We start from the raw sequence: 13042 nt of genomic DNA, 5'->3' as shown, positions 1-13042 counted from the left end.
ATACAGGAACTAGAAAAGTTAAGAAACAATAGGTAAGATTTTTTTTTTCAAGAAGCAGGAAAAGGGTATCACACATGCTTAATGTAGAATTTGACAAGTAAGAGGATAACATTCTTTAACACTACTATACAGAAAGACATCATTACCCATTTTACACATTTCAGACAGAATTCTAAATATTTAAGTTTAAGTTTGACTGGCCTATCAAACTCTCCTTGGAATAAGGTGAGGAAAATGTCTGGGAGCTTGCATTCTCATGTAAAAACCTATGAATTATGTTGACAGTGAATGAATATGCTGTAGCCAAATTTAGATTACACATTAATCTGGCCTTAATGGACCAAATTTGATTGGGTCGAAGACATTAATTTCCATTTTTATTGCACGGCAGGCAAATCAGAACCAACTAACTTAACTTTTGCCTGTCATTGCAAAAAATCTACTGCCTATGATCATGTTCCTATTGGATGCCAGAGGAAGGCCCACTGCCTAACATGGTGTGTATTGACATTGTACTGTTTTGATGAAAGACCTAAGAGTATGGATTTCCATATGCAACCTCTCTGAAGACTCCTCATTCTTAGTTCAGAAACTAACAAGTTGACCTTTGCGCTGTGATTATTTTATTACATAATCTGTTCCCAAGGACCAGGAGTAAACTTTTATGCTTATATTGTCACTTTTAGCACTCACCAATATGATTGATATCGACTGTAGCATTCTTAATAAGTATCTACGTCCATACTTGCAGCTCTGTGAGGCTGTACAGCAGTTCATTGAGCTAATGTCAACATGCTATTATGCTAATATGATGGTATTTAGCAGGTATAATCTTTACCATGTTCACCCTGATAGTTTAGAGTGTTAGCATGCTAACATTTGCTAATTAGCATTAAACATGATGTATAGCTGAGGCTGATGGGGAAAATAATTTGTTTTGGTATTTAGTATTTAGTCTTAAAAAAGTATTGGGCAAATTAAATTTTTGACATGATGGTGGCGCTAGAGAAAATATCACCAAAGTCTTTAGGATTAATACTCTGGATCATAAATGTCAACATGTTCATGTTCAACATTTAATGTCAATCCATCTGTTGTGATTTTTCAGCATGGGCCAAACTGGTGAACCAACATTGCTATCCCTAGAATGGCACTGCTAGCATGGCCAAAGACTGCAGACTGACATGACTCATTTTTAAGAGAGATGATGAAAGGGAGGAAGAACAGAGTATTAGGAAATTTCCAATTTCTCAAGTGTCCTTAGCAACACCAGAATTTCATTTAGAACAATGGATGAGATAGGGTCTACATCTACAGTATACCTGGACTCTGGAAAGCAAGTCACAGTAACAGTTAGATACATAGAATAAATAAATATATAAAGGAAGGAATTAAGTAATGCTGACTCGGTACATGTGGAGAATGGAAAGAGGAACTTGACTTCAACTTAAATTTCTGACGAATGTGGTTGAGTTAAAGGAAATTTATCACCATCTATCAGTTGTTTTTAACAGAACAAGATCTTAGTCATGTTTATCAGTATAAGATATGCCGTTCCCCATCTAGATCATGAGACACACAATAGTACAGAACTCACTGTTTTGCCTTGAACATATTTGCAGCTTATGTTCTGAGGTTAAATTATCATGTGAACACACAAACAGGTTAAATGACAAGAGACTTTCCACCACTCGGAACTGATAACATCTTGTGGAGATGTGGTGACACGATATGAGAACTGTGTTCTCCACGTGCTCTCATATGGCATGTTCTACTTTTAAAAATTCAATTTTATTTGATTAATTCAGTGCTGGATTTGGAAGGTACTGGAGTACTTTCCTGCAGTATAAATTATAGCGATTGGCTGTGGGTAATTCCACATGTGCATAGTTTTCAGAATTGTACCTCAAGAAAAGCCAGTTACCCTACAAATGCAACAGCAACATAACGTAGTATCAGCTTAAGTATTTTAATTGTATGGATTTGTAACTTTTAAACTGACTTAGATAACTTTCCTCTCAGTATATTTTATGTAAAATGAGTGAGTCAGATGTTTTGGTAGTATTTCCAGCCCAGGTCAACTTTGGTGTCATCTGGTGTTTGCACGTTTCTTTTCAACAGTGAAGATGTGTAATAACTCAGTCACCCAACAGGAGTCCCCATGCACCATCTGGTTCAGGTGTTATTACCTGGCAGTCTATTAATGATTTCTAAGAGAAGCTGCTATTGGATCTGTGATGGAAATCCGAGGGACAAAGGAAGGGCATGTCCTCAGTGAAAAGCACTTCATTATGTGGATAGGCCAGTTCTCCTGAGGCTCGGCAACACCAGACTGTCATAGAGTTTCTGGCTGTGTTTTGGGTTTCCTGTTAGATCTCAGTGAGACAGTCATTCAAAGGCGTGGATGTCTTGTGAAAAGTTGTTCCACTGCACAGTATCACAGTACTCCAGAGTGAATTTAAAAGCCTGGGCTGCTTCACCTGACGTGAGAAGAGCAGGTTGTCACATCCACACACTTCAGTTTGACATTTGCCAATGAAGGGAGGGTAGAAGACATGCAGGATAAAGTAAGAAGATGGACCGGTTTAAAAGAATGACTGGTATGGGGACATGGACAGGCAGACGTAGGCAAAGAAGGAAGAAGAAACAGTACTAGGCTTCTTTTGTTTTTGTTCTTCACGGCCAAGACAAATTATTTAATAAAGACTTTTTTGAGTGAGCGTGTGACAGAGCTCAACTCCAAACGGACAGAGAGGAGAGGAGAAGACAGACGGGAGATAACACTGGTCGTCCTGGCTAGACAGCTATGGGGAATGGTGGTAAGAATCTTTTAGCTGAGATGCTTAATGTCAGTCCTGTTTGCATGAACTGCTAGACATAAACAACTTCTAAAACAATTGTGCTGGGTTGTGATAGAGACTTATTTTTCTACTGAAGTGGTTAACAGCATTTCTGCTCCTGAACTGAACAGTACCTTATAATGTTTTCTTGGGTTGCATGTTGTACATTTCGCACAGAAACAAGCGCTGCTGAATATCAGCTCATTTTGTTAGTTGGCAATGTTTTCAAATATCAAGTCTTCTAAACACCAGTCACTGTTAACTTTACTGCATGTGTAGAGGTGTTGCTTGAAAGGTGCTAAGGTAAAATGGTAAATAAAACTTAAAAAATAACAGAGTTCTCAATCTAGTTTTGCTAAAGCTTATGCAGTGGAGTGAAAAAATTAAATGACAATAATAAAAATCTTAGCTAGTTAAATGATGTGTCAGCTGGCTGTATTTTCTCTTGTCATCTCCTTCCACACATGTAATTACAGTGTGTCTCTATACTGCTAATGATGCTAGAGCCAGAATATTTCCCAGAGATAGATTTTCCGATCTCATTTCATCAGAGTGAATATTCATTCATAATGAACAGATATATATTGATTGAATTAGGCCCAGGCAGTCAGACAGACTATTTGAGTTGGTAATCATTTATGAGGAGTACAACAGCCTGCAAAATTCAAAAACCATCTCTTTGGCATTCAGTTGGCTTGTTTATTGTGCTTGAATGCTTGTAAGGTGATCATTAACCATGTGTTGATCTGTCTATGACGTAAATACCTCTCTGTATTTATATTTTGCAGGGAGCACAGTGAACTCAACGGCAGTTGGGATCGCTGTGGGCTTTGGCATCCTGGCAATCCTCTTCACTATTGGCATTGTACAATTCTGCTGCAAGTACAAATGCAAAAAGTGCAAAAACTGCTGCAAGAAAAAGGGTGAGCAGAGCGTTAATGAGCCATTGCAAAAAGCATGTATATCTACTTCATTAGCAACATTTCATCAACTTGGTTATTTTAATAATAATCCAAAGACCTCTTTGAACACAGTAGGAACAGCTCTCCAGCAGAGAAATAGTTACGACAAGAACTGTTGGCTGTGATGTGATGTTATCCAGATAAACAAGGAGACTGAATCCAGAAGTGCTGCCATTGAAGTTTTCAAGATTCATTTTTCTATACCACGTGCACCACAAATTCCATTTACCTCTTTTTTATTGGGCTGGAAACACGAATCTCAGAGATGGATACTGATGTGAAACTGGCATGCATATAGTAACTTGGTTGATTCTGTGCAACATCACCCAGCATTAAGACTACAACATGATGAATCAGTAATGCAGTTGTTATGTAGTGATGCATGTTCATTGTGTCTCCTCTTACTCTTTAGAGCCGTCACTGAAAGAGAAAGTGCTCACGTAAGTGGACGATTCCTTCACAAATACAGGGTTTCTTTCCTTGTACATACAGTAATTGCTTTGTTATTATATGGTTAAGCTTGGTGTGTTTGATCTCTCTCTGCAGCAAAGTTGGGTTGAAGAAGTCTCCTCCTTTCTCCTTCAGCAGCATCACAAAATAACAGACAAGTTGGTGGCAGTTGATTAATAAAAGAAGGCACACCCCTCGTCTGTCATCTTCTTATGCACCATCTTGTTTTCAGAATGTATGCTATCTGTTCCTGTTTGTATTTTGCTGCTATACTTCATGTTATTTTTTTTTAACCTGAGGAGGTTATTTATCATGTTATTTTTGAATGACTTCTAACTTTTTGTGTGATGTGATTTTTCAAATCATCTCCCTGCATCTTGGACAACTTTTCTAGTTGGGCCTTAAAGGTAAAAATACTACTTTGTCTTGAATCAGAAAGGGAGGTAGTGTGTGCTATTGTGTATGCAAGGTTGTATTTTTATGCCATGTAATTCAAAAAATGAATCTAAAATAAAATAGAAAATAAACATTTAAGTATATATTTCCTTGTATTTCTATTGTTGTCAGTTTTGCTATTTGTCATGAGAAACTGAAATTTTTTTTTCGTGTTGTGGCTTCACATGCTCAAATTCTCCACCCCCAATACACACACACACACACATACTCTCACACCACAGAGAAAAAAATGCATACGTTGTGCTGCTCACGAGAAGAACTTTCGAGGCGAAGGCAGAATATCAACAACCCAACCACAGCAACTAGACAGATCAGTATTCTTGTAAGCTGTGGGTGACTTCCCTACACGTTCACATATATACTACCTTTTTGATACCTTCTATGGTTGACAGAACTTGAATGTCTCATTGTTTTTCCTTTAAAGAAACAAAAACTTGTTTCTTTGTACCTGATGTTTTTCTGAGATGAGCTGCCTACAGTGAGGTGAGGTGAATGAATGTCAACTTCTGTATTCAGTAGAAAACAATCAGAACTCAGATGTACAAAAGGCTAATGACCTTTCTCTGCATTTCTTCCACTGTGATTATATTATAATAGAGATCATAAGTAGACTTTTTTAGACCTCTGCAAATTAAAAAGTTGAGGGCTCCAAACCACCAAGCTTGCCGTCATCTGATGGTTTTGGTAATTTTATTTTACCAAAAACCATTTAGCTAAAAAAATTTGCTAATGAGGGACCTTTCATCAAAATCTAATTTTGTAACCTTTTAGTTGAAACAAGTTATCACAAAGAAGCACAGAAGTTGTAATAATTCTAAAAACCCACAATGGTCACTGAAATAACTTGAAACTGACAAAAGGAATAATCCATAAAAATTTACTGAAAATCAAACATTGCTTTTGAATTGTGGTTCAACAGAATCATTTTAAAAAACAAACAAATGAAACTGGCCTGGACAAAAATGATGGTACCCCTAGAAAAGACTGAAAATAATTTCACAATGGGGACATGTTAAACTAAGGTGTGTCCTGTAATTAGCATCAGAGGCGCCTTCAAAATGTGCTGCCCAGTGTCAGAAAGCTTGGTCTCAGTCGCAGGTCATGGGGCCTCCAACAGGATAATGACCCACAGCTAACAACACCCAAGAATGGCTAAGAACAAAACATTGGCCTATTCTGAAGTGGCCCTCTATGAGCCCTGATCGATAATCGTATTGAACATCTGTAGAAGGAGCTGAAACATGTAGTCTGGAGAAGGCCCCCTTCAAACCTGAGACAGCTGGAGCAGTTTGCTCACGAGGAGTGGGCCAAAATCCCTGTCGACAGGTGCAGAAGTCTCATTGAGAGGTACAGGAATCGCTTGATTGCAGTGATTGCCTCAAAAGGTTGTGCAACAAAATATTAAGTTAAAGGTACCGTCACTTTTGTCCAGGCCAGTTTCATTAGTTTGTTTTTTTAAATGATTCTGTTGATCCACAATTCAAAAGCAATGTTTGATTTTCATTAGTTAATTTTTATGTATTATATCCCTTTGTCAGTTTCAAGTTATTTCAGTGACCATTGTGGGTTTTTCTTTCTTTAACGGAAGGGTACCAACAATTTTGTCTATGTGTGTACATACACATTGCAGAGAGAGCAGCAGGTGAGGGCCTGCTCATTACACCAGGGCCTCCTAACAGGTAAATCCAGCCATATACGGAGTGGTAAGAAAGTAAGCTCAACTATGATCATCATTGGACATGTACCGCAAAACCAATAATGTGATACTTCTTAGTTCAAAGGAGTTTTTTCTATGATATAATAATCCAAAAATTGTCTCACTTCCTCTGTACTTTATACTGAACATGGAGAAATGGGTCATATGACTGTCTTGCCACTGTCAGATCTGCTTTATAAAGAGATCAAGGGTGCCATTTACCCAATGGCTGATGTGAAGTTGTTATGTCACAGAGATATATGTTCAGTACCCCGCTGACAATAATTGGTGTCTTCGCAACAGATTTAAAGCGGGACTTTTTAAAATGAGTGGAAGGCTGCGAGAGGAAGTGTTTCTTTCGTTGTTTAGAAGCTTCAAAACCACTGCCCTGGTTCCTGTACAGAATTAGCATATGGGGATCCCAGTGCAGAGAAGCAATATGTAATTTTTTCTTTTCCAGTAGGTATCACTTATTATTTCAGGGTTTTCTTTGTGCTTGCTTGAGTCATGGTCTCTAAAAAAATCGACATGTCATTTGTTTAGTGGTTAGGTTTTTTCTTTTTGTGAATGTATGAAATTTTCTGAACATTCCAGGGCAAGACTTATCACATGTAGAAGAGAAGAATCTCATATATTCAAATCAAGACACAATTAATATTTTTTAAATAATATTTAATTAATAGTTTAAACAGGGAGGTATTTGAAAGACAGGCCTGCAGTATAATACATATAAGAGTCACTTGCTGAGTCATAAAACGTTAAAAAACAATCTGTAACAAAATGCCCTTGCTCAGGATTGAAAATATTTGCTCTTCTGTCTTTTGTTTGATAACACTTGAAATCGCAAAAATATATGTGATGTATCAAGATATGATCAGTCAGGGTGGGTTGATTTTTGACGGGTGTACTGCAAAATGCCCCAAAGCACTTAACTGTCAGACCGTTTCTCTGCATCGCTCCCACATCAGTTTCGCTTCCGGCGTGCTGCATTAAGTCAGTTGTAAATATACCCAGTGACACAGCACTGAATAAGATTTTTGACATTAAAGTCTCCATCGGCACAAGGTACTAAGACTCAGACCAACAGCTACCAGCCCGCAGCTGTATGGTTCAACCTTTGTTTCCTTCCTATGTGTAGCAACAAGGTGCTGAGTGCTCTGTTTCCTCCCCACAATTCTTCCCTTTCTACTCCAGATTTCCAAAACTGGAGCATACTCCTGTCTTGGAAATCCCCATAATCTGACAAAATAATCCCCAAACACTAATGCTGGAAAAGGTGCATCGTTCCAATATACTACTCAGACAGATTACATCAGCTTGATTTTATAAATAGCGCTGTTACATTCCACAGTGTCAGTCAGTTGTCAGCTGTACGTCACATAGTGAGAGAGACACATTGTTCATATTGAAGTCATGTCCGCCCTCCACTAGAGTTGTTAGCAGAGGAAAAGTCTCCCCAAGTTGTGTAAAAGTGTTTTTAAAATCATCCACCATGACAGTGTTCATTTGTGCTTTTTTAGAGTAGCTTGAAAATGTGAACCCTGCTTTGTAAGAGTCCACAAAATCACATTTGCTGCTCAGTGGTTCATTTTCTATACATATAGCTCTATATTGTTTGATAACTTCAGATCCATAATGACCTTGTTTATGGCACCAAGTGCACTGACCTGCTCCAGAGCAGATACATGACTGAGGTCCAGTTCTGTAACCTGTGACCACTTCGGCCAAAACTGTATCTGAAAGTATTTGTTTAAACTCCTCCTCCTCATCACAGACATGAATCTGCACAGCAGAGGGGCTTTGGGTACGATAATTACCCCCAGGAACAGACTCCTTTAGAAGCCTGTTATTCTGTCCATCCAGATTCATGGAAGAAGAATCGAGCTGGCAGCCCAGCCCCACTCCACTATCCTCTCTCTTCTGAACTGTGTCAATATCAGTCCTGTCATCCGACAGGGGGTAATCTGTCTGACTGCTGGTGGAGCTCTCTGGTCCTCCCAAGCTCCCGCAGCCACTGTCATCTTGTCTCATTAGAGGACTTCCTCCATTTTTTGTGGCAGAGCTGGACTCAATGCTGACTCCGCTGTCCATGCTTGTCCTCCGGTCCTCTTCATTGTTCTCTATTACTGTAACAGTGGTCACCGGGTCTTTCACACAGTTTTTATCTTCTTTTCTGTAACTGGATAGGAACCAACCTTTGTCTGTGACAACCTCTATGCTCCCTTCTCCAACAGTGAGCGGAAGCCAGTGACTTACAGGGGATTTCTGGAGTGAGACAAGAGAAGACGCAGGTTGGAGTATTATTCATTCTTTTATTGTCACTTTCAGGAGCAAACTTAGTAATGCCCTATGAAGAATATGATGCAAGATGGTATCTACAACCCACTTTTTGATCTACTGCTTTTTTAATTCATTGCCAGTGATTCTGCTTTCCTCATAGCTGTAGTACAAGTCTACATAACTGTGATTCTTCCCAGTTTTCAGTAATGTCTAATGTACTTACCAATGCAGCAGGTGTTTTCTCTGGTCGTTTCAGGTAACACAGGAGCACGGCTGCACTGATAGCAATGATTGCCAACACACTCAGAATGGATAGGGATGATACAGCCACTATGTACCATTCTGGAAGGAGCAAAAACACAATAATTTAACAGGTGTGAGGGTGCTGTACATAAAAGGATTTCTCGAGAGCTATAGATTTGAACCTGTATCAAATTTTAAATTTAGGCTTGAGGAAATAGCTCCACATTTGGGAAGACATTTAACATTTAACACTCAAAAAGAAAGTAATACATTTTCCCAAAAATGCGACACTGTTCATTAATAATTAAGGCTAGCAAACTACTTGAATTTGTACATATGTTGTGGATGTATCTCATTGATATTGTTCTATTGCTCTGTCATTATAATGTTTTTCTTACCTTGCTCTGGTAGCTGCAGACACTGTCGAGGAGACACACCACTGATGGAGGGACCTCCATTACCCTCTATCATCATGCTGACACAGTACACTCTCCCCCATTGGAGAGAACTAAAAGTTTTAGTCATCTGATCCATCCCCTCGTCATCTATCAGGTATGCTGTGGTATTCTGTATCAGAAAAAAATCAAAGTGCCATGTATGTCAAGGCATTGTAAAGTATAGCCTGGGAGGAGTAAGGTTCAGAATAGGGGTGTTGCAATATATTGGTATTGGCACTAACAATAATAAAAATGAAATGTTGATATTGTGTTAATAAGTGTTCTTTTTGTACATATGATACAATAAGCTGGTGTCAACTGTGTTTCAGTTAAAGAGTGTTATGATTAGTCCCAATCCTGTGTTTTCAATTTTAGTGACAGTGTTGGTGTAGGCTGCTGTCTTAAATTGTTTCATGTATTGTGCCTTTAAACCAATAATTCTGATGCCCACCTTATTATATTGCCCTCTCTCCTCCAGGTAGATGGTGTATGTGAGTCCAAAGCCAAAGAGCCTCCTCAGAATGGCTTTCCGGTGAACATAAACTGATATAGTGCTGGAGGTCGCAAACAAAGTGAAGGAGGGAGGCTGCAACTCACCTGTGGGAGCAGTGACAGGTAAGAAAACAACCCTTTAGTGTGACTATATTATGACAATATTTTAATCAAGCCACACTGACATCATACCAAAGTAACTTACTTTCATTTGGGCGAACTTTCGTCCATATCCATGCTGACTTCTCATCTCCTGTGACCAGCTGAACTCTGACCTTGTAGACATCAATATAGTTGTGTATAAAGCTACTAAGGTCACAGTATAAGTTTATGGTTCCAGTGCAGCTTTCTACCTTGGCCCACTCACCAATGTACCTGAGGACAGAGAGCACATCAGTCACCAACTGGAAGGAGTGAAGTCATTGGATAACACAAGGTGAAATAAAATTTAAGAAAAGTCAGAATCAATATTTAATAACTCTCCTTGGAAAGTGGTTAAAGTGGTCCAGAAATATTACAGTTGAGAGGAAAACAAATTTGAAATGGAAATTTGACTAGCAAAATAATAGGAAGTTGATGAACAGGACATGGTAACTCTTAAAAAAACTACTGTTATTACTAAGATTTTGAAGTTAAACTTACTTTGCCATTTGTACATTGTACTTGGAGTTTGAGGGGGCATTTGGAGGATGTTTCCAATGTACTATCACCTCCCCATCCACAATATTCACCACTAGGTTCTCAGGCTTAGGGACTTCCAAACCTGCCACAGAAAAAATAGGGGAATCATGATGCTTAGTCACTGCTTCGTACAAGATAATTTACATTGGACCAAATGAAATACATAGACACGTTGTGTTATCTTTACTTTGTTAAGGATGTAGTCGGGGGGAGTGAAAAGCGCAGCGGTATTGCAAATCTTTTATGGGATCTCTGATCATAATGACACTGTGGGTGTTTTGTAAAGGGAACAGAGTTTTACCCATTTCCGCTTAAACTGTGGGATTCACTTATCAGAGTGGAACAGGAACTTTTGCAATAAATCCCCTGTCATCCCTCTGATGCTTTCATGATCTCTCTCTTTTCCATCTATCTATGTCTCTATTTGTATTATTCCACATAAATTAATGACTGTAACAAGTGATAAAAGAGTGATAAATGAAACAAACAATTGTCCAGATAGAAATAGTAAAAACGTATTTGCTTAATTTAAACACGAAATACGATCAAGTCAAATGAAAACAACTAGAAAACAAAACACTGAATGATAGAGGTTGTTAATTACCTGACACAGAGTTCATGCAGAAAATCAGGAAGAGAAGAATTGGTGTGTTGTCGCTCATATCCATTTCAAGTATCTGAAGAAATATCATCACTCAGTAATAATCCACACTCATAAAGTCCCTTATTCCAGTCATCACTGAGGCAAGTTAGAAAGTAGAAGCATCTTTTCTCCTCAACAACTCTGTGTAACGGCTCACATTAACATGACAGTGTAGATAAATGCAGAGAGAGTGGAGGCAGCAGTCCTCTCGCTGATACTGTGGTGTCTCTTCGTCTGTGGAACAAATAAGAGGTGGCAGCTGCTTTACCCTAATGACCTTATTTACATAGTTCTCCCCCAATGCTGTTTTCTCTTGCTCAAGTTCCCTCCCTGTCAGATGATACGTTTCCTGTTGTGACGTAGTTTCACCTCTCTTTCTAAGCTCGCTCATGAGACCTTTTTCCTCTTTCCACACTCAGTGTACATTGAAACTGACTGACTTTTAGAAAAACAAGGCTGAGAGAAGAGAAAAGGGAAGCATTCAGGAATTCCCCTTTCACTTTTAATATTTGCAGGCAGAATAAGATTTTTTAACAGAATAGACAACCGTATAGGATTTTTCATTTCCTAGTTTTCATAATGAAAATATGTAGTTTGAACCAGTAGCAAACACATTATAGTCTTAGTTGGCCTCTGTTTAGTTTTACCACAGTACGTGTATTTCATCTTTTCCTGTGAGTCTGTGTCTTACAGTTGTGGTTAGCTGCATGACAGGTGGTTGTTAGAAAAAACAGTGGCATAACTGGCTGTGAGAAGAACAGGAAAACCTAAAAATAAACATTAACTTCAGCGATAATCGGAGTGAATTGTTTATTTTTCAATGTTAAGCAAAAATCACTTGATATGTTGACAGACATAAACTAAAAGTTTATATGCATTATAGACATTTAATGCCACCATGACTTTATGCCTTATGAGTCCAGTATGCAGGTTTATGTAGTGTCTTAAAATGTCTAATGATTAAGTTATAAACGCATGTTAACTAAAGTAGCGTTAAGGCCATGACTTTTTCAAAGTGAATCAGCTAAGGGAATATCTGACTACATCTGTAGATTCAACAAACCACAATGACTGTCGACCCTTATCTCCAAACCTCATCTTATGTACGAACCATTATCACTTTTCCACATATTTTAAAAGAAACTACATCATATAAAGGTTTTTTTCAGATTAGCCAGATGTAGATGGCAAATTACTCAAACACTACATCCTAATGGTAATCAAGATAACAACTATTAAGAATTTTTCAAGAGGCGATTCTCTAAGAAATGTAATGTCACTTATTGTCACAATACTGCCAGTATTTCTATTACATAGTGTAGACAAAATGTGCAGAGCTTTAAACAAACTACAATAAGCTGAACATTTAAATGACACATCTGGACTTTCCTCTTGTGTCTGTTGGATACTGCGCTATAATAAATCTGCACAAACACAATGGATTTATAACAATTGCCCTAAAACTAAAGGGATGATTATTGTTGAATCAAACAAACTGTCTGCCTCTTCGCAGGTTTTTCACATGAACTTGTTTAATACCTAAATGCAATGAATACATCCTTAACAGGTCATTTGTCTCATCAAAGTAGAGGTAGTGCTGTAGTATTTATAGTTCATCCCATCAACCATCCATCCTTCCATTTTCTATACTGCTTACCCGAAACCGGCTCGTGAGAGGGGCTGGAGCCAATCCCAGCTGAGATTGGGCGAGGTACACCATGGATGGGTTGCCAATCTATTGCAGGGCTGACACATAGAGACAAACAACCACACACACACTCACTCACACACCTACTTGGCAATTTAGAGTCACCAATCAACCTAATGTGCATGTCTCTGGCCTGTGGGAGGAAGCCGGAGTA

At 38.5% G+C, this 13042-nt stretch overlaps 1 protein-coding gene across 1 annotated transcript; it reads right to left on the bottom strand.

Annotated features, from left to right (window-relative positions):
• Positions 1 to 7714: 7714 nt before the first annotated feature.
• On the bottom strand, positions 7715 to 11617 carry il10ra (interleukin 10 receptor, alpha). The gene is made up of 7 exons (XM_071495770.1): positions 11142 to 11617; positions 10499 to 10619; positions 10062 to 10231; positions 9816 to 9961; positions 9326 to 9494; positions 8908 to 9026; positions 7715 to 8669 (listed from the first exon to the last, which is right to left on the bottom strand). Exons 1-7 carry the CDS (start codon positions 11227 to 11229, stop codon positions 7758 to 7760), a joined length of 1725 nt encoding a protein of 574 aa, XP_071351871.1. The 5' UTR covers positions 11230 to 11617; the 3' UTR covers positions 7715 to 7757.
• Between the last annotated feature and the right edge of the window lie 1425 nt (positions 11618 to 13042).

Source organism: Trachinotus anak, unplaced genomic scaffold, assembly GCF_046630095.1.
Source record: "Trachinotus anak isolate AG129_WGS33_773 ecotype Australia unplaced genomic scaffold, CSIRO_AGI_Tana_v1 ptg000014l, whole genome shotgun sequence".
NCBI lineage: Eukaryota > Metazoa > Chordata > Actinopteri > Carangiformes > Carangidae > Trachinotus > Trachinotus anak.
Note: the sequence above shows the minus strand (reverse complement) of the source record. Positions and strands in the feature narration are given on the sequence as shown.

Coding starts and splice junctions, on each gene's coding strand:
- il10ra (XM_071495770.1), bottom strand. CDS start 11,229: ATGATATTTCTTCAGATACTTGAAATGGATATGAGCGACAACACACCA. Junction 10,620..11,141: donor CTGCATGAACTCTGTGTCAG/GTAATTAACAAC, acceptor TTTCTGTGGCAG/GTTTGGAAGTCCCTAAGCCT. Junction 9,027..9,325: donor TCTGCAGCTACCAGAGCAAG/GTAAGAAAAACA, acceptor TGCTCCTTCCAG/AATGGTACATAGTGGCTGTA.